At 42.5% G+C, this 27,694-nt stretch overlaps 1 protein-coding gene across 2 annotated transcripts; it reads right to left on the bottom strand.

Moving 5' to 3' along the window:
- Positions 1-137: 137 nt before the first annotated feature.
- Positions 138-27,694, bottom strand: tyn (trynity). Of its 2 annotated transcripts, none has more exons than XM_046616887.2 (12): positions 27,482-27,694; positions 9,608-9,683; positions 8,779-9,048; positions 5,890-6,156; positions 5,089-5,427; positions 4,126-4,245; positions 3,835-4,010; positions 3,268-3,556; positions 2,703-2,784; positions 2,468-2,612; positions 1,597-1,786; positions 138-1,440 (listed from the first exon to the last, which is right to left on the bottom strand). In XM_046616887.2, the coding sequence occupies exons 2-12, from the start codon at positions 9,681-9,683 to the stop codon at positions 1,289-1,291; spliced, it is 2,106 nt and encodes a 701-aa protein (XP_046472843.1). In that variant the 5' UTR covers positions 27,482-27,694; the 3' UTR covers positions 138-1,288. The 2 variants fall into 2 exon arrangements, with proteins under 2 accessions (XP_046472843.1, XP_046472844.1); XM_046616888.2 differs by having other exon boundaries at positions 3,268-3,541.

Genomic DNA, 27,694 nt, shown 5'->3' with positions numbered 1-27,694 from the left:
TGCGTTGGTAATTCTAAAAATTTCATAACCTTTAGAATAAATTTTTACGAAAACATGTCGAATCGAATGAACTTGAATGAAAACTTGTTCCCTTATCATCATATAAAGGTTGCATCTAAAAATGTTATAGTCTTACATTAATGGAATTTTATCTCGTTTAATTAATAAAACATGTGTATAAATACCGTACAAATACGTGTAAACTTTTTGTTTAAGTAAATGTCTATTGATTGAACAATTATAATATATACACTTTTTTTTATAATTCGAAGAATTGATTCTTACAGTCAGATAATGTATAAAAATATCTTTCATCAAACAGTGAGCACCGTAACCAATAAATCACAATTTTTACCCAATGTACTATGTTTTTGGTGAGAATTGATTTTTTTTATATTCGTATCAATAATGTCGTTCATTCAAACAGATTTCAAGCTTAATTCAAATCAGTTTTAACAATTCTTACCAAAAAGTTAGTATGCCGTATATGCGTAAGGTTTACCTGCCTGTACTGGGAGTCCGAATTCAGCACAATTAGTTTAGGCAGTTTTCAGTACTACATTCATATGAAAAAAGAAACCTGACATTATGATGAATACCCTACATGTATTTCCGCGTTTGAAACGGTATAAGATACGAAGATATAATTCATGTTCGAGCCACTTACAGTAGTACACTCGGTATGTACGTTGTTCTATTATGCTTCTGAGAAAACTTACAAACTCTATCGTTCCTTATGCTAATTACTGTTGTTCTTTCATAGACTTAAAATTATAAGTACAATTAATTAGGAGCGAGCCATTAAATATTACTAGTCTTGATATGAGTTTACAAATCATTCAATCGATCATTTTCAGAAAAAAATCGTACGAGTCTCAGGTATGAGTATGAGAAACTTAATTGTTGCCTCGTGTTGATTTTTTTTTCCTGTTCTCTGTTTGAGAATCGAATATCTGTTGATGCTTACTACAATATGAGATTATCCGTTATTGGATGGAAACATATTGGGTTCCACTAAATGTTTGCAACCCAATCAAAAGTAGCTAAAAGATGATACTTAGTGCAAAATGTCTAATATGTCTTAAATAAGTACGATATTATTATATAATTAGTATTATTATTGATATGAAAGTGTATTGTGGATTAAATCTTTATAGAACCATCAATCCTAATGTTTCTGTAAATGAATTACCTTTTGAGTATCTTGCCGACCCTTTTTCAAAGATATGTCACGAGCTATCGTACTTCATAATCTGCTCGTTGTGAGCCACATGCGTCAACGTTGATTTCATGCCACCATTTTGCGAGGCGTCAACCACTTCTTCATATAGTAAGAGAATATTGTTGCTATGTAGATCAAAACCAACAGAGCACAGGTTACGCCGAGTGTAAGTACCGATGTTTTCGTTGGACAAGGCTCTATGATGGTCACTGTTTTTTCTGCAATAATATTTTACGCATCGTTAGAAATATTGTACAATTTGGCGCACTCTTTAATTGTATAATTCACCGTCTATATATATATATATATGTATCGACAATGAATGTTTTCCAACGCTTAAATGCATCGCATTGATGAACATCACGGGTTGTTACCTGCTTCGTTGAAATCTATGCTGGCATCGTTACGCAAGAACTCAGATTGCTTTTCATCGCCAAAGTCCAACACGAGAATTTCCTGAGACAAAGTCATATCTTCGCCCTTCGCTTCGGTGGAATTAGCAACGCTTCTCCTGCGCCTTTTGCCCCATGATTCCACCGATTCACGGCCCCATTCGCAGACAGCCTATAAGACAGAAACAAAAATCCGTGACATGATCGATAGTATATTGTTTCCCGTAATTGTTTGTGGTTATTTCAATTTCAACATGGATATAGTCAAGTCACTCGTGCAATTTTATGAGTATTTCAAAATTGAAATCTGCCAAGGCTGTACGGGTACCAGAATCCTTCGGGTCGGGTCGAGTAGGAAATAACCTTCAGAGTTGGGTCTGGATTCGGGAATTCCCGAAAATCTTGGGATTTCCGAAAACATCCGTTTTGACGAATATATCAGTTTTGTCGAAATTTTCGGGATTCCCGTAAATCTAAGCAACAATTTTGTAACCGTTTAGAATCCTTGAGAAGATCTGAAGCTTCTGCTTTTCTGTAATCGGACTATAGATAATGATACGATGAAAATTGATTTATTTTTTACTGAAAATATTGATGTTATTTAGATATAATATTTATTAATAATATTTAGTATTTAATATATGTCCAATATTATAAATATTAGGAAAGTTGGGTTACCCAAGTCTCGGGTGTCTCAAAGGTTATTGGTTTCCCGATTATTTTTGATTTTACGAAAACTCCGAGTTTCCCAAATATTCCGGGATCCCCAAAAAAGCCCGACCCGATATAAACCCGTCCCGAACTTTTTTTCCCGAGATTTTCGGGAATCCGCACAGTCCTAAAATCAGCTTACCGGCTCGCAAGGTCCCAGGCAATATTTAACGTTACACTGGAATATCACGCCGTAAGATTCGGTAAATCTAAACGCTTCGTAGATGGACTGCAGCGCATTCCCGTCTGTAGTAAAGCTGGGGAAGATCAAAGGGTCCACTGGACATCTGTAAGAAGTCGTTAGCGTTTAGTACCTGCAGTTTCGATTACGAATGATTATTTTTTGTAAATTTTATCTGAATGGTGTTCGAGCTTACCCTTCGTCATCGATGATTTGGAAGGTACTTTTAGAATCTTTGGCCATGGCAACGCAGCTACGTGCAAAGATCCCGTATGGAGCTGAAAACATCGTTCGTTGTATCCTTAAAATGTCTGTTACGTATAAAATTGATTGAAATAGAGAATGTTTGTTCGTTAAATTTTATATTCGTGCATATATTTTCTTAAAATTATTGACATTATATGTATCGAGCGACGCGGCGATAAATAAATAATCTTAATATACGCAGTGTTAGCAGTGTTAAGTAACTTTATTTAGCTTTAGAATCGTACGAGGGATCCGAGCTGTTGTACTATACAAACTACATACAGTGAGATCTTTACGACGGGTTGTATCTCATCATTTTTTCACAAGTACAAAGTAGGTTGACAGAATTTTTCACACCGCTATCAACACTTGATAAGTTTGCTTTTCCTACTCCGAATAGATAGCGAATTGCACTTGTATGCTGCTGTACTTGTTTGCCAATAATTGGCGAAAAAATTTCTCTAATTTTGCGAATAACCGGGGGTATAGTATTGTTTACAGTATGGTTTACTTACTATCGTCTGGAATTTCAATTCTGAACGTAAGCTTGTCCCCAATGCGCACCGTTTCAACTTCCCTGGATCTGCTGTCCAAAATACGAATCCTTGGTGGAGGAGCTTCCGGGGCGCTAGTTATGCTGATCATTTCCGGGTCTCTGATCGGCATCATCCCAAATGTTATGTTCTTCGATGACATGTCGTAGGTGCATTTCACTTTGTAGATCTTGTCTGCCTTTGTCATTACCACCGAGTGATGTTGCAGCACAACTGTGTTCGAGTACATTCCCGTCTGAAAACCGTCACGCTATATATTCAATAGACCAAAGTAGCTAGTCGGGATGGTTTTGTATACGTGATTACGATCGAGTAAGAAAGTCTATCGTAATCAAAGTTTGATAATTTTCTTTTTTCCCATCACCTTATCCGAAATCTACAAAAATACGACGTGCGAATAGGTTTTCGTTCACTCGGCGGCGGGCTGCCAAATTCCGCAATGCGGTCATTAATTGGCTAGAGTTGTGAAAACGAAATTTCCTTGATGCGATTGTGATTTGACGATTAATAACAGTGATTGATGCTTACCACACTCTGAGTATTGCAATCCTGCCCGCTCATCGTTAAATCAAGTCTAAACAAATCGCTGTTCAATACATCGATATTGCACGTTTCCGAACGACCCAATGCGTAAATACGCCCGTTGAAAGGTTTGTTTGTACGAACTTGAACAGCGATTCGCGTGTCCTTGCAGTCCACGGAAACTACGAGCATTTAAAAAAGAGAATTCAAATTGATGGAACAAAGGTATTCATCGCAAAATGTTGTAGAATATGCGTTATCACCAAAACTGTTAATTCATTGTTCAAACTCGCTTACCGTCGTAACAAGTTCCAGTTTTGTCGCAATTAACGTCGGTCCGGGTTAAATTGTTAATGGTCGGATCCTCGGTGCTGTCGAAAACTACGGGAAGAGGATCTACGTGAGGTCCAAGGCTCTCTGTAAACATAAATAAAAATATATTAATATCAACTTACGAATATCAAATGTGATAATAGAGGACATTAATGTAATGAAAAAAGAGCCACAAAACATGTTATTGGCTTTCACATCTTCCCTTGTAGTTTTCAATAACTACTGAATCCCGTATATAGTAGTTATCTGGCGATAGTTGAGGTACGGAATATCCAAAGATTCATATTTAATTGGAAGAGTCCATTTTTTTTTTGTACTTATTAGTATAACATTAAGTCAACGTAAAGAAAAAAACGAGTACTTTAGAGCTTGGCCGAAATGTTCTGAGAATTGATATTCGTATAATGTACCAAGAATGAATATTTGACTACTCTCTTTACAGCGGTATATTGCTCAATCAAGTCCGTGACTAGAATTCTAATAAAAAATTACACCAGACTCAACGGTGTGCGGTATAACTGATTTTGAAGACTGTGGATCTTGGTGAATAAAAAAAAAAAACCTATACTGTATTTCAAATTGAATAAAATGAAAGAAAACGAAGCTGTGTACAATTCCGTCCTTCCGGTCCTTAAAATTGAATTCTACACGTATAATATTTTCCTCCGTCAATTATCAAACGTGACGGACACCAGCTGCAGTTTGATAATTAATTGATAATCATAAAACGTAAAGTTGGTACAATGTGTTGGTAATAAGTGACGAATAATTGCGTTTTATATCATGTATCGTTCCATCCGGTGAGGGAATTGTTATTCGACGAGCGTATTTCACCGTATATGCGGAATATATCCGTCGATACAGTCCATTAAGCTGATGCGTAAGTACAGCCGGAGTAGGTATACCGTCTTCGAAGGATAAACTTACTTTCGCAGAAGTTCTCGAAGTAGGATCCAACCCGTTCCCCGTTGTCGATAAGAGGCCTCTCGGCATTCAAGTATGTCGAGGGTCCATCAGGCAGTGTGAAATGGTCGAGGTGGAACAATTGACAATTGTATGATGCACCCTGAGGGGGGCCACGATAGAGGAATGACCTGCACAGGAATTCGTTTTCTATTTCACAAGCCAATCTGCAAGCTGATTCACTCTGAACCTGGAGCTCTTTGTCTGTGTAGTAGTGGAGTCCGGCATACTGAGCAACTTTGTCATCGGCGACACCGATGCGTGGCGTCTGGAATATCCTCTGAGTCTTGCATGCCTCCTTACCTACGTGTCGGAAATTTTATTTTTATTTAAAAGATCGGAGTAGATTTCTCCTCCGGGTTGTTCATTAATTTTTTCCGTTCTCTTACTCAGTGTGTGCAAGACTTCACCAACGATGTTAGAAAGCGCTCGTTGACTGAATTCATTTTTATTGAGAGAAAATTAGGCATTGCAATGCGATGGCAATTAATCAATCAACCGTTTGCAAATATGAAAACAAAGTATATCAAATCAATTTTCCAGCTCTCTGATGTTGTCCGTCTAATGTCATTGAGATTTTCGGTCGCAAAGTTGTCGAGTGGCGTGAGCAAAAAAAAGTAAAAAGAAAAGGTGAAGGCAAAAGGTTTTTCCGAGCTTAAATTAGGTCAATATTTTTTTCAAAGTGTCGAATGGATCGTTATCGTTATCATAACACGGCCGCGTGATATTTGAACCGGTGACTAATTGTATGAGCAGAAGTCTAACCTTTCAAGCACAAGTTTTCGAAATAATCAATGCCTTGAGCATCGACGAACTGGACATATTGCCCGGTTGTTCGCCTGTCCGAATCGCTTAGGTGACACTGGAGAGAGAAGTAATTGTATTCGACGGAGCGGCAAGCGAAACGGTGTTCGTTGAGGCAGGCGGCTAGGCATGCATCCTTCGTCGAAGTGTAGATCAGGGCGTTGTCCAGGCCTCGAATCATTTTGTTTGGGATGCGCTCGAAGGACCAAGGCCGAAGACAGACGTTCTCTGTGGAACGAAGAAAAACAATCTGCTTTAAACATGCGTGGAAGTCCGGTTGATATACTTGATTCCTCTGAATAACGATAGGGATGAATCGTTTTTATGTTATAACGTATCAAGTTATGATCTGGTTGATTTAATTTATTCGAAAAAGCGAAGAAAGAAAGATTTACGAACATGACGCCATTTCATACTACCAAATTGTATAATTTTCAATCAGTCTTACGACTTATCATTTTGTTAAATATTCAACGTGCCCGATCAGTAAAATCTCTAATTAAAGAAACATTCATATATAACCGACGTAATTCTTGCTTTCCAGGCGTCTGTTAATTGTATTTCAGAGACACATTATTTTTCAAATTACATTTTAATTCGGCGCCTCGATGCTTAGTTTTGTAGCAGCATGCGATGATTATATCTCGTTTCAGACCCCTGTCGTTAATAAATGTGTATATCTATAATTAACCAGCTTAACGAGCCGAGCCTTTCAGGGTCCTCGGAAAACGATCGGCTTACACTTAAATTTCGGTTTACAGTGAGACTACCGCGGGTTATATTTGCAAGCACTCTCATAAACTTGATACTAAAAACAGAACAGTCAATTTTTGACGAGATTCAAATTAACGAGCCGATTGAATGCAGAGCTTACATTTTATTGCCAGTATAACAGATACGAAAAAGTTTTAGGTATTCGAGTGAACCGTCGAAATAACACCCGTACAATTTACTAGGGTGAAAAATAATCATCCTACTTTTGCATTTTCACTTGTAGGTATATAATAGTCGAACTCAAATACATATGTAAGAAATTTTTCGGGTTACCGAATAAATAATACCGATTTGCGCTAATGCCAGCAAATGGAATAACAGCTGACGTATTTCTCCCCAAAGTTTAAGATTTTTAGTCACTCCATATCCTTACGATTACGATCACCAGAGCCAAAAGTTTCCCGGGACGTACCTACGTGTTTCGCCTGGCAAGATACGTCAGTTTTCCACATGCGCCTGAGGCAGACAACCGAACATACACGGCTGTACGTGTTGTAGGCGCGTCGCGTTCGCGAATCGTAAAATCAAACCACGTTCTACCTGCCGCGCTACACAATTCGTGTCGCTATGTAGCTACATGGTGTAAAAGTTTCGGGGGTATTTTTTCCCGAGGATTCCTTGACGTATAAATTCTTCACCGTACACGTGAATGCTAATGCTGATTCTAAACTGTACGGTATATGTAAGAGCACGTGTACCTCAACCACCCGCGGTTTATCCGCAGTGATTTTGCAGACCGTCGGTTATACATATAGACCTAGCCATAGACGTTGCATTGCGAGGTTTAAAAATTGTCGGCTTGGGTCTTGGGGTGCGTTCCGAACCACCGTTGGACTTGTACAAAACCAGCGTTACCGGGTTTCTTCAACTTTTACAACCGTTCGCAGGTACTCGTTTGCCTTGGGACATTCTTAATGCATTTACATAGGGATCCTAAGCCCTGCGGGGGCGAAAGGGAGCGGGGAAACTGTGCACCAGCAATCCCTTAGGAAAATCTATTATCGTACGCCGCTGCGCAAACAAAAGGAACTCTTGAGTGTCCTTTTGGGAATTTATCTTTAAAATTATACCTGCTACGGTGATCCCGTATATACATACCTGGATATTTCCGTGATGTGCCCCACTGGGACTCCTAATTGTAGGCAAATCAAGGTACAAGTCCACTTTGAACTGCTCCTCGTTGCTCTTTTATTATTAGAACGTGGCTGACGTTGCCCCGGCGAAACTCGGAACTGGGCACGATCGGAATGGACTTGTACCCCAATTTTCCGACACTCAGGGGTCCTTATGGGGGCGCATCAAGGAAATAACCCGATATACCAAACAGCTTTTTCTAAGTCGACTTATATTTTACGCGCAGGTGTCTGTACACGATGGCCTAGGTACCTAGGTGTGTGGAGATTGACTATGCGCGTCATGGGCTGGTACTCGAGGCGTGTATGTTTCTGCCAAAGTAGCCCGTCCCTCAACCGAATACCACGTTGCCAATTTGATCTGATAATTATTCAAGTTACATTCAGGGCATTTTAAATTTATACAATTATAAAGTTCACTCCGGCATTTCAATCCTGCAATATCAAATTGGATTTCCCCAAGTCGCATTTGGTAACCATGATTTCGTTTCTACTCATCCATCGAGCAATTCGATTAAAACAACAAGCCGGTATGCTACAAATACATATCATGCCGGTATCTGAAGTTTCCAGGAATTTTCCAGGTCCGGAATAACCATTGAATATTTTTTTGACCAAGAATAAAAGGGAACAGGTAAACACAGGGCTTTAGAACACGGTCGAAAGAAAATTGAAAATATCAATTTTTGCAGAGAGATCTCAAGTTTCATAACTTATTGTTTACCTTGTATCGAGGGATTCTTATTTTTGAATAAGGAAAATAAAAAATCATAAATAATGCACCGAAAAAATGAGTAACGCACTTTCTTGCATCATCATAATGCTATAAGTATTATAATATGATGTGCCCCGAGTGCCTTGGAGCGCTGACCTCTCCCAACAAATCAACATACCAAGGACCGCTTCAGTAATGCGTTGTACAGCTAAAGGCTGATCTTCGTACCTGATCTGAGCTGCAGTTTGACCATGTAGTACATATTCGCTGCCCTTTGCGGTTGAACACTGGGATTCGAGGCGGCTGTTTCATTCTGAAGCTGACATACTGTGTCCTGCGTGGGCGCCAAGGGATTAGGCACGAAGGAAAATGCGAACGCCTGGCATTCGACTTCCTCCCGACACCATCCTTGGCATTCGTACAGCGACAGATTCCTCACCGTGTAGTACGTTACACCTCTGTAGTCGTAATCCGTTAATTTTTCAAACGCAGTCCTCGCTGATGAAGAAAATAAACAATTATTATTAGTTGACTTGAAATAAGTTCATGCAGAGAACGGAGTGTATCCGCTGATCTTTAGCACATATTGTACAACGATTTTGTTTTTTATTATTGTTAAATATTGTTACTTCGAAGGTACTTTTCGCAGAAACTGTACGCCTGTAGAATCTGACAGGTATAGTATACAATAAGTATGACTATCGGGACAGCTGGCAATTTACTATCGTAATTTGCGGACAATTCCTCTTGCGCATTTCCTCTGATATGGAGGAGCGCTTAAGGAATGCCTTGAATGGTTGTAATCTCAAGATGATGTGGAATCACCCCTTGAGTGTACGCAGGTCAAATTGCATGCGCGTATCGCGTGTAGCGTACAACGTGTCGCGAATACCGTCCACCACGGATATGTAGTTGCCTGTACCACGTATGTGCATACCTATACACGTCACTCACGTGTGCCAAATCCGGTGTGGCAAAGCTGCGTTAAGTAAAGACCAGCGGGAGCTGAGTGTATTGTAGTTGGGAATTTTTTGAATGGCTTGAAATTTTTAATTACCTAAAGCTGCGTGCGACGTGCTGACGAACGCTAGGATCAACGCCAACGCGCTGAGGCTGACTGGAACTGAACCCATCTGAAACAAACGAGAGAAAATTTGTTTAACAATAAGAATAATGGAGACACCGGAGGGACTTGATGACCTGTGATGGAAAACAAATATCATAAACCTAGTTTCTTGCTATTGTAAGTACAAGTTCGATTTCGAATTTACTCGTTTCAAATTTCTCTAGAATCGTGCAGGGTACATTATTCCTTTATTAATAAATAAAATAACATTATCAAAATGTTGTGATTCCATTGATTCGTTGTAACAAGTTATTGACAGCCATCAGACTGAGGTTTTCTTTCCTTCTTAGAACTTGCACGCTGTATAATTGCGATTGAAGAATTCAGAGGGTATTACTTTTGTGGCCGAAACTTTATGAAGACGAAATTCGGGCGCATAATGCGCCAACGAAATCGTCTGAAACTTTAGGCAGCCTATAAAACTCGCTCTCCCGGTCCTTAAATTTATCTATATATTCAACAAACACACGGTAGATTTTTAATTGTATATTTCCCGCTAGTGAAAGCAGTTAATCCCAGCAGTCCCGACTGCAAAGCTATCAAACGTGAATTCAAATTGTTGAACTCCTTCCGCTATACTTTTATCACAGCCAAAGTAAATCGTAATAGGCAAAATTGAGGCTTACGACCACGCCTAAATAAAACTTAGTAATTGAAACCGGTAAAATATTTTCCGGTTCGGTTTAACGAGGATTTTCATACTGCAAACTTGTCTCATAAACTGAGCAGATTTTTCACCAAGCTTATGCTAATCGTGCATGAACAGAAATCGCCGCTAATCGTGACCGCAAATTACATCTGCTGCGAAGTAAATACCTGGTACACTTGTGCGAAGTGTAGCGGATTGGATAGAAACAGTCCGTGCACATGCATGCATGTACCGTATACTTTCCTCCTTTTTATACCCTTACGGTATACGCAATGCAGCAGCCGCCTCTCGTTGCAGAGATGATGAGCTTTTATAGGCGCTGCCGGTGCGCCGGCGTGCGTTCGAGGCGATTCCCACTGCTTCCTGGCCTCTGCTTTATTGCGCGAATTATCGTTTTGTTACCGATCCGATATCCTCGGCTCTACCCGTTCAACAGGAAGTGCATCGCGCACCGGGCAGCGTTGGCTCCGAGCTTGGAAAGCAGGAAAAATAATGGGCATTCCGAGCGGCGTTCGAGTCGGGCTCAGAGCCAAGGATATCAAGGATTGAGCTGTGGTGTGTGGGACTTTTCTCGGTCCAAGTAGGAGAGGCTTCAAATTTCTTCAAGAGTTTAGAACCATGTAACGGTTCTCTCGAAATATACTGTGCGCCGAGAATCACGCGCCACGTGTAATTGAATTGAAACGGGTATTCGTCCAAGAACGAGAAAAATTTTATGACAGGGAGACGCCTTTCAGTCTCGTCCGCAAAAACTGACTCAGAATTTCACCTCTTGGATATAATTCTATATTCGTTTCCCGTTCTACACTTTCTTACAAGCCCATCTTGTCAGCCGTTGATAGACAACCGGACAGACGGATGGAAAAAAGAGAATACAAGGTGAAGTATTCGCGAAACCCGAGAGAATTTTTCTAAGCTTTTTTTTTCGTCTACGAAACCAGTTCCCGTCTCTATCGCGAGCGTTTATCAAGAAGAGTCAGCATCAGAAATGCGGCGACAGCTCCCGACACGTCCATAAAGAGGATAACGCAAGCCTGATCACAATCGCAATTTTGCTTATATTAATTTAAATCAAGATACGCATCTGTCACGAAACTGCAGAGTATAAGAGTCTACGGGTTACAATCCGCTGGGTGAAAATGTACTTATGTCTAATTCGAGCGTAAATAGATTCAAAACAACTGCGACGCACGAGTATAAGGCAGATCGCGAGCTCGTAAAAACTTTGTTACTTGTGAAGAGTTCGCTCGGATCGTTATAATACAGAAGAGAAGCATTTCCTCATTACAGTTGAAGGCGCATGCCATGATTGCTGGTCGTTGAATACACATTTTTTTAATGATCAGTACGCAAGTTTTTCTCGCAAGCTTAGCCCGTGCCTGAAGCGTGCTGCACCTTGTCGAGTGTAGTGGCGAGAGAAAAAGAATAAGTAAGGAAAAAGTTGTGCAACTAGAAGTAAAAGAAAACTTGAAACTTCGGAGAAAAATTCTGCAGCAGCTCTCGCGGAACGTCGGAAAGTGTTATACTTTGCAGACATCGATACGTGTGTACTTCGGGATAAATTCCAATATTCCAAGAACCGCGATAGAGCCACGAAGCCGCAGCGTATCGGCCTCCGAGTCTCGAATCACGCGTCGAGGAATGAAATACAAGGCACGAACGGTAACTCCGGCAAGAGGGGCCTTCATCTTTGCGGACACGAATGTGACCTCTGGAGTTCGCATTCGTGCCTTCATATACCGGCTGTTACACGAAGGTTAAGAATCTTTCGTACATATCTGCACAGCCTGTGGCCTGCAACGTACAGCTATTGCAGCTAGAAGAGGACCACCCGTACCACACCTCTAATGCATGGCCGAGCCACAACGACTCCGTGGGCTGCTTTCACGTATTTAGCCAGCGAAGAGTCGTCGGCCTTTTTCAGTAGAGGCGTTGCTCATCGGACCAGTTGAAAATAAAGCCACCACCACGAAGTCTCGTTGGATGAGTAGAAACGCAAGGAAGAACAATTTTATCGTCCAGCCCGTCGAACGAGACAATAAGCAATACGGGTAGCGAGGAAAGTCTCCGTAATCAGAGCCGCAAGCATTCGATACAATATATCTGCTGCTGAATGCGTATTCTCGTGAAACGACCGTACCAGTAAGTGTTTTGTGTCGTGGTCACGGACGACTGTTAGTCAAGAGGTCGACGAACGCGCACGTCACTCGGTGATGATGTCTGTTCGAAGGATGCTTTGCGAAACGACCGGAACGTGAAGAGACGCGCTGATATAGGAAAGTTTCAAAATTTAATAGTAAATAACTCGAGTACAGGGGGAATGGGATATTTCAGAATGGAGGGAAATGCGATATTTCCTGAACCGCATAGGATGCGACCAGCTTTCAGCGCACTTTAAACTGGCTCGGATATAGAACTCTAAGCCGATCTCAAAGACTTTGTACTCGAAGATAACCCAGGTTCGAGTACTGGTCGGGGGACACGCTCACGGTGCCATCGCGAGTGGGAGCCAACGAAGAAGGCTGACCTTTTGACCCTGAAGGAAAGATGCGCGATCAGCTCTCTTGGGTCGTGTCCGATCGAAGGGACCTCCTTCACCTCCGTAGTCCAGTCATGAGATTAACGGAATACAGGAGATTTGCTGTTGGTCGGCATTATATTGTACGTGTCGAAGACATTTTTTGGAGAACTCGTCGAGAAATATTCTCCCCTTCGGTCTGCTGAGCTATACTTTATTTTGTGGTAATCTCGTATGTCGAATTGAAATTTCCTCGGAGCAATTGCACGGTTTCCTGAGAAACAGGTAAAATTATCGTACCTACGTTTTTTTTTTTTTTCCCCCTTACATCCTGCGAGGCAGGTAATTGTTATCGTATCTACGTAATTATATATACGGAGACTCGTAAGAATAACATTAACCATCGTTAATGAACCACTGCTTCTTGGACAGTACAGAGAAAAGGATAACCCGTAATCATAACAACAATCAGGAGGTACGGCAAATGTTCGCTTGCAATGGGTCTAATTGATTGAGGTACAATCGAGCAGTTCATCGTGATCATGGGTATCAGGACAATTAAGATAGCATTGGAGCACACGCTCTTAAAAGTGACGGTAAATTTACGCCATGCATGCTCAACTCGACAATTTACTTCATTCTATTTACACGTGCATGCAGAGCTTTTATCGTAAAGTTTTTGCTTGTACAAGCCGAGCTAAAAATGGCACAACAAGTGATCTCAAATCGTGCTCGGGTGAATATCATCGTAATTGCTCATGAGCGAAATTAATTTTGCAATTACTCGGCTCGGTTACGCATAAACTTTGATAGGGGCTTCCTTGGCGGCAAGATCTTTGCAAAGAGGAAGAGGGAGAGTTCCACGGGGTTGTAAGTATATATTGTACATAAGTACAACAAGCACACCCATCGCCTACGGTAAAGACAGGAGGTGCTTCCATGTCGAGTAGTTGGCCTATCTGATCATCGTTGCGAGATAGAGTCTTCAGGCTGGTATAAGACCGTGAGCCAAAGGCCCGATTGCACGGCTACCGAATGCAAATTCATCCTCATTCTTACGTCGCTAGCGGGCAGATTAATACCGGAACTCAGAGCGGGCATCTGTCCAGTACTTACAAATGAAAGGACGGTGACTTGAATGACCGGGCGATGTAGTTGTACGGCTTCGCATTATCAATCTTCGAGAGAAATGTCCTTGGGAAAGTGATTAGTGTTTTCCTACATGTAGAAACGACAGTCTCTAACTCGATCGTTTACGCAACAGCTCGATGCAGTCCGGAGTCGAGGTACAGGTATACGGTCTTTTTGAACAACATCCAGGATCGCTTTGAATACGGTACGGTAACGCGACGGCGATGGATCAAGATTGCCAGAGCGATGATAACGCATGCAAATATTACCGTCCGGCTGACCGTCGGGTCAGAACCAAGGAGAAACCGTTCCACCGGGAATGGTCATATCCATTTTTTCGTGCCTCAAATGCCTCGCGAATTACCTCTATTTGTCTCGTCATGCCCATATAACTTTCCAGATCCTTAGACTGTTACCTCAAAAGTTACGAAATAGGGTATACAAGTATTCCGGGGCTGTTTATCAGGCGATTGTGATGCGCTGCAGGCTCACGGAAGTCTTTGGCATGCAAACTTCGCGTCTGCAGGCCTCGGGGGTTGAATTTATTTTGAGTTCGGCAACGGTTTTGGTATTGACCACATCCAAGGGACTGGTCGAAACTTCGTTCTCACATGCAGATCCATAAATACCGCCTACCCCCATGGTTGTGTCATTCGGGCTAGTATATTTTTCGTACTACAGGAACCAGTCCATAATCATGCCTATTCTTGATGCCACGACGGCTGAGTTATCGGTTAATTCTGATGGTAATTAGCGGCGATATCGTTTGAACGAATGGGATGTTAGCCGCGGGAGAAAAGGGGGTGGTGCAGTCACCTTCAACTCCAACTCCACCTCCGTACAATGACCTCCGGTTCGCGAGCCCTTGACTATGCCGCCGATGACTAGGTGCGCGGTTCACCGACGGTTGGCACTTAACATCCAGTCGTTGGAGGTTGTGGTCCGCGCAGGCATCTCGGTGAAGCTGTCGTAAAAGATCGATAAAATAGTGTCAAAATGTCTCCTTACACCGGTCTCATTGTTGGTACCAAGTCGCTGGTATCCGCTTGACTGCTTCATTTCTTTAATCGAGGAGGCAAAATTCCCGACAGCTTTGGATAATTTTTTTTTTCATCAAAACACGTTCATGCTTCTGGAGAACAAACGATCTTGTACTCCATTCATTTACAATAACTACTCGAATTTTCACTGTAGGAGCTAACAATAAGATGAAACATCCTGCGAGAAGACTCGCTTATTCTGATTCACTTTGCAGCGTTCGCTCGTATTCTCTGAGAATTATTCTCCCTTGGTGAAGGTTTGACGCATGATCTCCGGGCAGCGTCCGTGCTTGAAGAAGCTGCGTTCTGGACTGTGCAGTCGCTTCTTTGTACATACATAATGCCACGAGAAGATACTCGGTGCGCTTCGTCCGTGTTACAAATTTTTTTCGCCAACTCTGCAGCGACAGTCTCGTGTCTTCTTGTCTCGGCTCTCCGTCGCGATTCAAATGCCCGGAAGGAATAAAAAGCAAATCCGAGGGAAAATTGTGGAAGGCCATCAAGCGATGTCCACGTCGGTTCGATGCAAGAAGAAAGAGCCCCGGAGGCTTACAGGGGGATTCTACGGCTACACCGTACTTGTGCAACGGATGTAAAACTTATGGAATCATTTTATTGCTATCCTATCTTCATTAAACTCGGTAGTAAAAGAAGTCCTGATGGAAAGCGGAGCAATAAATAATTATTATCCTTGAACAGCTCTGTATTTTTACTATATACGTTTCGATCCCGCACGTCTTAAGAATACTGGAATGTTATAGGACGAATGCGCGAACATCGGTGAGCCGCGGACCTCTCGTCCTGCGTAATTACCAGAGGCGTCTGTGCTATTCTTGCGTGAAATAGTCCGGAACCCCATTGCATGAGATGATTTAACGTCGTTTCTTCTCCGGCGGCGGCTCATGGCCGCATGCTCTGTAAGTACAGAGTCTAGACTGAGTCCGCTCGGTCCGTTCATTACCTCGAATATTTTCTCATTACCTGCCGACTCAGGCGCAGGAAGCAGGGTGCAGGCGAGATAGATCCGCGATCATACGCCGCGTAAATATATTATATTCATTCCGTCAAGGTGAGCTGACGTTCTCTATCATAAAGCTGTTCCATGCAACGTTGCAAATGATTGCGATCTTTTTTGCTCTCGGGACGGAGGGGGAATGAGAAATTGAAATTTCATGCGATAACGTCAACGGCTCTGCATCCGTATTGTATGTGTGTTTTTCTGCGGCCTGGGTAATACCGCGATAGCTCCAGGCTTCGTATGAATTTCCATCTTTCTCTCCAAATTCTGTGCCTCTCGAGCAGTACCTCTAAAACATTGCGTCGGTATTGAGTTGACGGAAAAAAAAAAAGAAAAACAAATGATTGGCGAAGACTCTTAACCCGCAATACTACTCCAGAAAATATCCCAAGCAGTTCTTGACCTTCTGTTGCAAAGAAGAAGAGCACCTAAGGTATCTCTCTGATGGAAAGTACCCTTGACTTTGACCTCGCGGTGGGGCGATCGGCCAAAAAAGTTCAAGGAGAAGAAGGGTACAACGCCGTAAAGCTTTCGCGTGACAAGCGGAGAGAAAAGGAGGACAGGCTTGATTAGGGGGTGAGAAGGCGTTTCATCCTGGTTCTTCGAAATCCTTCGCGGATGAGGCTGGTAACCAACCAAGGCTGATATTGAAGCGACGTTAGTAGCAGGTAGATAGAAAGGCTGCATCCACCAGGTGGTCGTCGAGGTTGATATTTCTCGGTAATCCCTCGGCTTCGAGCTCTATTCACCTTCGTCGTTCCTCGGCTCGCACGTTCACCCCGAGTAAGAGAAGCAAGATCCGAGGGAAGGAAGGCGGGAGGAGCGAAGAAAAGGAAGGAGTCTCCAGCTTCTCTCAAACACCTACCAATTTTACGCCTATTTCGTGAACGAGGGACGTGAAGGATTAGAACCGGGATTTGTCACAGTGTAGATACGTACCGTACGTTTGTACCTTATACGCATTCCAGACGGACTTCGATTCATGGTTGGCTTTTTTTTTCAATCTCCTCGCGCATGGGTTCGCCGTGAGTGGGAATTAACCGAGGTGATTTTGGCGTCCGGAATAACAACATCCACGGTAGCAAACTCGGGCCAAACCGATATGAACAAAAACGCCTCGTCAGTGAGAATGAGTATTTCTTTTACCCAAAATTCGGAGTATTGAGGTACCGCTGCAAAAAACGAATGAGACGAAAAGCTCGGATCTTAGCTGATTGGACGTCGTCTCGGAGCAAGGACTTATCATTGTCAGCAGTAACGAATAGAAGACAGAAAAAAGTGAATTTCACTTGGCCGCTTCTGCCGATCCACTTTGACTAATGACTGCCAATGAGGATAGGACCACCTCATCCGGTAGATGATGACTTAGAATTTCGTCACTTTTACAGCTGCGACTATAATATATCACGATGGACAATCAAGTAATTACGGCAGTAACCACGCTTTTGAACATAACGTAAAACGAAGGTGAGACGAGATTGGTAGCAGCTACCGAAGCGAAGAATACCTTGCGATAGATGTATATTATTCTCGACATATTCTTATTACACATTTTCTAAGAGATTGGCTATTGAAATCGGTATCAAAAGCCGGCTGAAGTAGCCACACGAGTTACGGACACAAAAAACAGATTGCCATTAGCGCCAAGCCGCATTTCTAACGGATTCGAGCGGAGAACCGCGCCTCATAATTATCACATAAAAACGTTTCAATTAAGTTGCCACAATAAACTCGGTGCGTGTCTCAGTCACCGCGACGTCTTGTAATAAACATTATCAATCAAGTTACTTGGATACAAACGGTTCTTTGTTTGGTAAGAATCTTTGCTCCTTGTATCACAATTGTGGTTTGGCCCTATCACCTTACTGCTCAATTACACCTTGGTGGCGGAAACTTCTGTTATCTGAACCTCTGCTGCAACATCTGGCGCAGTGTAAGAAGAAGAAGTGAGAAAAATAAAGGGAGAGCGAGAGAATGACAGAGATGCGGGGTCATGTCCAGCCACTACAGAGTTCCGTGAGAGGGTCACCGTAAGCTCTGTTCGACTATAACCACAATTCTTTATATTCTCAGTCGTTTATCGCTGTTTTGTACCCTTTGAAATAGCCGCAGCTCGACTGGTTTCCACGATTTCCGACTATGTCTGTCGGTGCTTTTTACGCAGCTGAGATTGACGGCTCTGTCATTAGTCCAAGATCGATTATGGGGTGAAAAAAGAAAACAAAAAAAAAGATCATGCAGCGAACGACGGTCAAGAAAGGCAAATTTTTGTTTTTCATACCCCGCGCGTAATTTGGTGGTGAAATTTTTTTCCTTTGGTATGAAATTTTCCCATCCCAAGTGAATCATTTGTCGTGATTCTTTTCTTTGCCCGCAGAACGACATCGAGCAGAGGAACCTTTTTCATCCTCTACTTTACCTCAAACTTGAGTACCCACTTTTTTGACTGCTGACCGAACATCAAGCATCCGGGAGTTGACCGTTTCGAGAGGAGAATGAATCTTGAAACAAACGCCTAGCTTCCTTCTCGACCTGCGGGCTGAAACGGAGCTCTAAATGGACTGTTCGACTGTGCCAACGGTTCGTGGGTTTTGGGGTTTCTTGAACTTTCCGAGACGGCTCTGAACCGCGATGCAATCGTAACTACTGGTGCCTATAACCGAAGGTTTTGTGATTTATGCCCGATCGCTGACAATGAAACAAATCGGACGAATGCACTCACGTACATGGGCAAAATCACGTGTCCGACGAAGATGGTACTTTATGCACAACGTTGGCTCTCTGCTACTCCTCGTGAATTCCTTATGGCACTACGGAGCAGGTCGAACGGTGAAATTGATTATTATCACGTAGTTCGCGTTATTGGCGATGCTCTTACTGCGCGGTGTTTGTTCGGCATTTAGAATCAGTAGAAACGCGTTCTTATCGAATGTCGAGGGGCTCGCTGATTTATGCTGTGAGTTTCGGTTCGTTGAGAGAACTATAATGACCGTGAATTTGGTATTCCGATTAAACGGATAGATTAACTTGCGAGTTTTCGACGAATTCTTCATCAGAAATTCTCGCTCCATACGAAAACCGATTCCAAACTAGCCCGATCGATTGATCACTGTCCATTAAACATTGTGGAATTCGATTTATCTGTTGTAATTTAAATTCGAACCACGGACTCGAGAGGTTCACACGAGCCAAGCCCACAGCGAGAGTGATGAAGACTGTACGGTTGAGATAAAGCAACTATACAATACGCAATCGAGAACGGTATCGAAATTGAGATTCCACCACCGAAGTTTATCCGCCGTTCGTAGAGAAACACTAATTGTTATTCCAGTTCTTTTAAATCTTATTTCCTCGCCATTCTATAACGGGCTTCGGCTGATTGTGAATTCTTTTCGTTCATCTCTATTTCTCACCGCCGAACAATTCCCAGAGCCGCGAGTATTCAGGGCTTGTAGGTTTTAATTGCTATTCCGCACGTCTGACTTCGCCAGTCATTTGTATTCTCGAAGACTCCAGGCGAACGTCAGCGATGCGGTCGCTTGTCGAGCCGAGCAACAGGTTGTCTTATCTCTTCGGACGGTGGCGAACCTTCTTAAGGCCTCTTGCGCCTTCATTTTTCTCTTTTCGCAGGCCTTCGCCTCTTGTTCCGTGCAGCCTTACGGCCGGACATTGCGCTTCGCTAGCTCTATTGTACTAGAGAACGTGAAAGAATAAAAAGAGTCAAATAAAAATACGTAAATAGGTAAAAAAAAGTAAGGAACAACCGCAGCCGTCTTTGGCTGGCAGTAAATCCCGTCAAGATCGGGCTTACCGCAACGATCGAATTCAGTCGCACGATTTTTCCACAAATTATAGAAGCTCACAGCTCCCCCCTGCAAATTCCGTTGGAATTCTTCTTCCTCTGTGGTTACACAGGATGTGCTTTTTTTTCCTTATTATCTTCTTTTAAATTCAGATTAAATTAGGCCTATAACTTGTGAAACCGTTACGCTTACAGGTATTAGGTTGCATAAATACTTCTATCATGTGCGAAATTGCCGAGGCTGTTAGAATATCAGTAAATACCGTCTTTCTATGGACTCCATTATTTTGCGAGAGAAATATTCAAATTCCGTTACCGTCGATCGGCCGTATGCGAATGATTTTAGTAATTTAAAAGTTATCCACAGATACGCGAGTGTTTACATGTAGCAGCCACGTACACAAATTGAGCGATGTATATAATGGTTGAAGAAAAAGAAGTAAAAAAGAAGAAGAAAAAAAGAAAAAACACCTCACGACCCATTTTATTCATACGCGAAAGTGTCATTGACCATTAAATATTCGTCATCCTTTGGTGTGTACATATTATAATTTGTAAAGATCAACGTCCCCGTGTTGCATAAGTGGACGTTGAAACATCGTTCAATTATTTGAGAACAAGTCAAGTTGAGTCATGTTTTAGGCGGTCATCGTATTACTCGTGTTATACCGTTACTCCCGACCTTTCGATCCGTTCTGTATATCCAGTGACACAAATACCTCTCTCTGCGGGCAAAAAGATTCTGTGAAACAAACGATTCGTATTGGTTCCATATTCAATAGCCTCGTATTAATTACCAACTCGCTGTAACTGGAGATTCTTGAACTGACTGTCAATTCACTGTGTCTTCTGTCGTTTTTGAAATAACTTTGTACACGTATATTGTAAAATTATAGTCGCCAATTTACCGTTCATTCGTCACCTCCATTTTTAACGAATTTTAATCGCTTCGCGTGGGTTAAAAACGGTGAGAATACTCATGGAGTAATGAGCCGTTTCCACAATAGAGATCCTTAATCGTCGCTCTTGACGTACGTAATATATTTCATTAACGAGGACGCGATTGGCGCGCTGAAAACACAATGGAAATGAAATGTTGGACTAAACAAGCATGAGTGGGTTAAAAAATCAGCTGTATTGCACAATTAGAGCAATTCGTCGTCGACTCGGATTACAGACGCAAGCCGTGTTACAAAGTCGAATCTGTAACCGAAGAAAACACGAAGAATTCACCAGCTAACAGAAATCCGAGAGTGTGACTTTTCCTCCTGTTACATCCATCGTGCATTTCTTTCGCGGACCATTCAAGTTATTGGAAAAGGATTTTCCTGGCATACTCTGTCCGATTCCACACGACGTCATAATTTTTCACATTCTATTCCATAGCTGGGTTTCAATGCTTGCATTTTGAGAGAGCAAAACTCTAGATCGACTTTCTTTCACAAAAGTTAATTACAATTATCGCTATTCGCGTGATACCGATTAAGAAGAGCTTGTATCGATGCAAATTGATCACTGAGAAGACAAAATTCAGCCTGTCATTCATGCACGCCATGGGTGTAGTAAACGCTAGTTACACTTCGAATTAAGTGACGCTGTTGTTGGCGTACTTAACGTGGGTCAATTGGCTCGATCGCCTAACTGGTAAAATGTATACCATCGCAGCTAGTTAACGGTTTTCGATGGCCTAATTGATTCAACGCGTTAGAATCCGACGCTCTGTTGCTTCATCGCTTCCGGTCTACTGAACCGTTCCCTCAGGCAGTGTCCAATTTTAGTCTTGCCATGAATTAGGAACAATCCGAGTAATTTTCTTTCTAACAAACGAGAATTCGCTCGAGAGTCGAGATTTACTAATTGCATGAGAATAGCAACACTGCGACCATAACAATTCATTAACTACAATCCGAGTTTTATGCCCGTTTTCATTCTTTCTGTCTAATTAGATAACCAGTTGAAATTAAAATGTGTAGAACGCAATACAGGCAGTAGCCTTTCAGAACCACGCGGCGCAGGCTGACAGACCCGTTCTGCCTTAATTATATACAGCCGTGAGTCATTTACGTTTATCTCTGATAATGGATCGTCGACACGTATGTGTGACTCGGCAGAATGGGCCGTGTAGTTACAGGTGCTCGTGAATGAAGTGAATGAATCCTATCAAGTGTGAATGACATTGATCGCGGTCTCGATATTTTTCATCTTTCATTATCCGAGCATTGACCTTTTCGCAGCCGATTTTCTTACCAGTGTTGGATCGCGCTGTTGAAAATAATTTGAGTAAATATCACAGTAGGCAATTTTTGGCTGGTGAAATTAGCACATCTTTTTTTCCAACGGTTCAATACCGCCACGATCAGTCGAGGGAGCGAGGCTACAGCTTTGACCTGGATTTAAAATAGTGCGAGTAATGTTCCTAGTTGAAGATAACTGGCGTAGGTACCTACTCGCGAAACTCCCCACTGCACCGTTACAAAATTGGGAAAAAGATTAAATCGCTCGGGATTCACATAAAAAATTCCCAGCCTCGACGCGCGGTTTTAATCACCGGACTTTACCGTACACACATATTTTTCTAGTTATCAGAAAATTTTTCTTCTTCCTATTTATTCTGCAGGTAGTTAGGTATGTTCCCAGCAACAGTATATAAAAAAAAAAAAAAAAAGTGAAGGAAACAAATTTATGGATCCGCCCCGCAGACTCTTTCACGGTATCGTAACAACCTCCTCTCCATTGTCAGGGTGGCTGACTTCGCTATCTGCGAGATAGGCTGGCGCACGGTATCGAATATTTATCGAGTTGTAAAACATCGCCAATGCAGTGATAAGCATAGTCCAATGCTGTGTACAGAAATTTCTCGACGTGTTTGAAACAAATTTTCATTATTCGTGAAAAGGTGGCTTGTGGAAATAATTTTGCAATACACATGAATATTGTAATTTTCGATAATCTTTTGGCTCTTCGTGTTCTTTGAAGTAGGACGAGTACTGACTGGTATGGATTTCGTGCCAGATGGACGAAGACAAAATTCTTTTAAACCAGGCCAGATGGGAACGGAGTTGGGAATCGAACGATCGGCGTAAATCCATTCGGCACCCCATCATTCCTCGGTCAGTGATGGCGAGCTTGGACTCGGTTATATATCCTACCTGCAAGAGAGTAGGTATACAAGATAGCCGAGTATAACGGTGTTGCTGGAAGTGTTCGCGCCAAGTTCTCGCGACCGCGGTTACCGTTGCGTGGTCCACAAACTCCGGGATCCCACTACTGGCCCACCTTTGGTTCTTATCTCTTTCTCCGCTTCCTCTCCCGGCTCGCACGGCCGCATGAACACCTTCATGCAAATCAGCCGGCATGCGGTAACTGGTCATAATACCTTCGTTCCTCGGAATATGAGAACCCCTCTGGATTCGTAACACCACGTTACGCGTATAAGTATATGTAATTCGAATCTGGCGCAACCGGATGTCCCGTGTACGTCCATGGCGAAAGGCTTTCCTGTTACATCAGTCGGCGATCTGCTCTGCAGGTGATTGTCAAGGTCCGCGGCCTTCGCGAAAACTGTTTTGCACGCGGTGCCGGAGGACGTCGGGCTGTGGATCGTTCACTTCTGTAAAGCATCGCAGCAACGGGGTCATCGCGAATGACGGTTCACCGGCGCTGCTGCCTAACTATAATTCTCTTTCCCTTTTTCCTTCCAGATCCGAGAGACGTTCACGGATCCATTGTATCTTCCTCACATATTTACCGTAATAAAAAAACGCTTCACCTACTGTTGGAATTAGCTACCGAGGTCGCGTGTATTAACAGCGCAGCTATTTAGAATAACTACGAGGTACTTGATGGTTGCGGATGAGAACTGCCAATCATCTCTCCCGTAAGATAGCTAGCCGAATGACTTATGCCTCACTTAGCACCGCCTGGAAGTGTCCGAAGAACATGCCCGCGTCTTTGCCGGCGCTTAACCTCCACAGCTGAAACATATTCGGCGGAGGAGGAGACGAGCTTCTCCACGTGGATGTGGCCGTGCCAGTTGAAATCGCAATCGCGTACCTATTTATAGCGGGCTACTGCCTCCAGGTAATATGGCAGTAAAAAGTATCCATCATGCACTGCAGACCGTCGTACGTGGGCTCGGATTTCTATTAGACCTCCAACAGGCAATTAATAAAACCACCCAACACTTTTTTTTCGACCTCAGGTTTATACGTATGCACATATATTAAGTAGCGTAAAAAGGAACCAAGAATTTCTTATCTGGGACAACGATCCTACTGTGCAGAATCCGTTATAATTTTTCTTACCGCGGGTTTATATGAAGAGTGTGCGATTTAGTTGGATAACGAGGACGTTGGACGGTAAACGTTTAGCGGATGAATTTTAGTGTATAATTATACGTAACTTCCGCTAAGCTCATGGTGCATGATTTAATGCCTCCGCTAACCTGGCGCCGCGTGTCTATCTCCGGAGCCAGAGGCTTGCATATCGGTTTTGATCGGAAGGACGCCGTCTGCATCTGGCATCCTCTTGGAGCAACGGTAATAGATGTTAAAAAATACTGCATATACGGACAAACACAGTCATCTCGGGTGAACGCGACGCTGGAATATTTGCCCGAGGTGAATTTGCTTCGTTGGCTAAAGATGCTTAGATTATAGACGCGCCGTTTGTGCCGTTGGGAACAAATGGGCCGAAGATTTATAACAGTAGTATTTTTCTCCTACATCTTGCATTGGTGCAAATCTCGCATCGCTTCGTCACAAATCATACACCAAGTTCGATAATTAAACATCGCGACGTCTGATTGACGGGCGTATCAGCGAATAACGGTTTCAAACTATGCAGGATATAATGCCCGGATTGATTTCACGTTGATAAACCGGCCGCCCGAGTCGCCAATTTCTTTCCTATGGATAGAAAATTACGTCATAACTGAAATTGAGAGAGGCGGATTTCAAGTTTTGGTTACTGCGAATATTTCAAATGACGGGTACACGTATCACAGGTATTAGATACGACGAACGTTGTTTTGCTATCCGAAGTTCGCTTCTGGCCGCTGGTTTATTCTTCAGCGAGATAACTGGCTTTTAGGAAGAAGGATCCACCTTTCTCTTCGCGAAATATCGATTTGATTCGTATAGTACAGAATGTAAAACAAGTTTTCGAAGACCTGCGGAGGTTCTCCTCTTTCACAGCGTGGAATTTTTTCTCAATCAAAAAAGTCAAGTTTCTTATTTTTCATTGGCAAGCATCGAGCGTGTATTCCTAATAAAACAAAAAATCGTTGAGAGTCTCTGAACTAAAGGCAAGCTATCGCTGAACCAAATATCCGTCTACGAGTATCTATGTCATTATGACAACCCCTATTTGTCTAGTTCGCGATGACGGTACACATAACAGCAGAACTGTAATTTTAATGTCGCCCACATTCGACCGCATAAATAGCGATTCGAGTGCAGCAGGTGTGACCGACGCGACCCAAAAGGGATTAGAAAAAATGGCTAAAAAGCAACCAACTCGATAAAAATATAACGTGCAATGTTTCACTTGGGTATGCAATACACACACGATGAGAGGAGAAAGAAGCAAGAGTATGTTATTTATCGCTCTTCGTTAGCACTCAGCTTCTTCCTCCCTCTTCGCAAACTCGAACCAAAAGGGGCTCGCGGGTTCGTGGTGCCCTTGGCTAGCGTTAATGGCGAAGAGAATCATGGGTGTAACCCCGACTCGTAGAGAAGTCGATTTTACCGACGGAGCGGCCCGCTCCGCTTTACGGACCCTGGAGAGGAGAGTTGCGCCGACGAGGGGTCAACGCCCAGGCGTCGAGGCGCCGAAGATCCCGTGGAACGACTGCTGCTAGTGGGGCAGGTCGGAATACGCCGGGAATCCAGCGCTCGATGAAACAAATTTTAGACTGCGAGCCGAGCTGGATTAAATTACGCGATGTTTTTTTCCCTATCAAATTTCGTGCTGCACTAGTTCCGAGGTGAGGTGGGGCCCGAAACGCAGAAGCGGTGACGTCCGCAGCGCTTTAAGTTCCTCAGCTTGACTCGAAGACAATTATGTGCGAGTTATAAACAAGGCTCGGAAACCTAGAGGAAATTCGGAGACGGGTCTTGAACTTTGGTAATTTTTCACTCGGATCACGAAATTCCCAAATTACGCTCATCCGACACGGATACTTTTTAGTGAAATGTTTAGTGACGAGTGAGGCACGCGACAGTTTCGATTATTCACGCGGTAACTCGCGGTCATGGCTTACAAATTCGGTAGACAAAATCATAAACGCTCACGCGTATATCTATGCTGTAGTAAGGAAAACACGTAGCGTGTCTCGTCACGCGTTCAAGTCTCCTCCACGTCTCGAAAATATAGGTACAACCGTTCCTCTCTAGTCGGTCATTAGAATGTGAGCGATAATCAATCCTGACGGTATCCGAGAATGCATTTTTTCCTAGACTTTGAGAACGTAATTTCTATCTGTGGGAATTATTCAAATGCTCCAAGTATGTACCTCGAACTCGTATCGTACCTATAAACATTTTCTATGGTACGATAAAAAAAAAAAAAAAAAAAAAAAAAAACAGTAGTTATTCAAAAAGGGTAGGTCATATATGCTGTTAGATATAATTCGTTTATGACAGCAGGCCGTAAAATGCAAATGAAACTATTCAGGTTCCAATTAAATTTAGTTGATTTCGATCAAATTATTTCACTTTGATTCGGCGCTGAGCCAAGAGCTAGAGACGTCATATTTGAAGTTGATAACGTTACGCAGTGCGAGATGTTTGAGAGCGCGATAAGATAGAAAAAAAAAAAAACACGGGCCCTCTAATTTCCGCCGTTAGATTTTACTTTTCACATTTTACTTTTTACTTTTTCTTTCTAGCTCTTTTTAGGTTTCTCGTTTTTACGATGGTCGGTGTATTATAGCTATGTATACGCAGTCGCCTGTTAGGTAACTCGACGGCCCTGACTTTGAACCGTGCCATCTCAACCGTGGGAATACGAGAACACTGTGCATATGTAAACTATACTATATTTTCACAGAGTCAACTTCAATTCTGATACAAATGCATACAATGTGATAAAAAAACGGCTTGGGAAAGATCTCGGCATCGAATTTATAACAGTATAATAATTTCTCCCGCAATTAGACCCGTTTGTTCCCTCTTTTATATTCTTTTATTTTCTTTTACCCAAGACAAAGGCCTCAAAGTATCGCTTTTCTGATTCTAATTACAGATAAAGGAAAAGTTTTATGTCTTTACTTTACAACGTGAACGGCAAAGTTTCCGTATCGATAAGATTCAGTACTAATTTGGCCAACGTTAACAGTATACGCGTTATCGTGTTCCGTATACAATATACCGCGATGCTCTGAGTTCATCGCTGATTTTGCAACGAATTATAAATTTTAGGATTTAAAAACAAGATTGGTCTCGGTGTATTCGAGTAATTTCAATCGATACTACAAGCCGAGTCATCGACCCGTAAAATCGACGATACACTCCTGGAGCGAACAATGATAGATATCACAGGTCGAATAGCTGGCGTTAAAACGATGGAAAACATCGGTAAATGCGAACTGTTTAATTGAACTAAAAAGAATAGGAATGAAATTCACGGATGATCGGATGCACGTACCTCTTTACAATCACTGGTACCAACTTGAGGACACCTTTTGAGTCAACTTGATTCACTGATTCCACTTTTCTCCCTGGTCAGGATAACTAAACTTAAATTTACAAGATGAAAAAAAAAAACGTTCAACAAATCCGGTACGAAACGTAGTTCAGTTCCTGCCTGCGCGCGCACTTTTTGAGAAAATCTAACGAAATATCTTGAGCGCTGGGCTGC

The sequence above is a fragment of the Neodiprion pinetum genome, chromosome 3 (assembly GCF_021155775.2).
Source record: "Neodiprion pinetum isolate iyNeoPine1 chromosome 3, iyNeoPine1.2, whole genome shotgun sequence".
Lineage (NCBI taxonomy): Eukaryota > Metazoa > Arthropoda > Insecta > Hymenoptera > Diprionidae > Neodiprion > Neodiprion pinetum.
This window is presented reverse-complemented; position numbering and strand designations above follow the sequence as displayed.

Bases quoted from the DNA above. Each gene is read 5' to 3' on its own strand.
- tyn (XM_046616887.2), bottom strand. From the start codon at position 9,683: ATGGGTTCAGTTCCAGTCAGCCTCAGCGCGTTGGCGTTGATCCTAGCG. The intron at 5,428-5,889 runs GTTAGACTTCTG...TCCGACACGTAG, and splicing joins CGAAAACTTGTGCTTGAAAG to GTAAGGAGGCATGCAAGACT. The intron at 2,785-3,267 runs GTAAGTAAACCA...CGATGTTTTCAG, and splicing joins AATTGAAATTCCAGACGATA to CTCCATACGGGATCTTTGCA.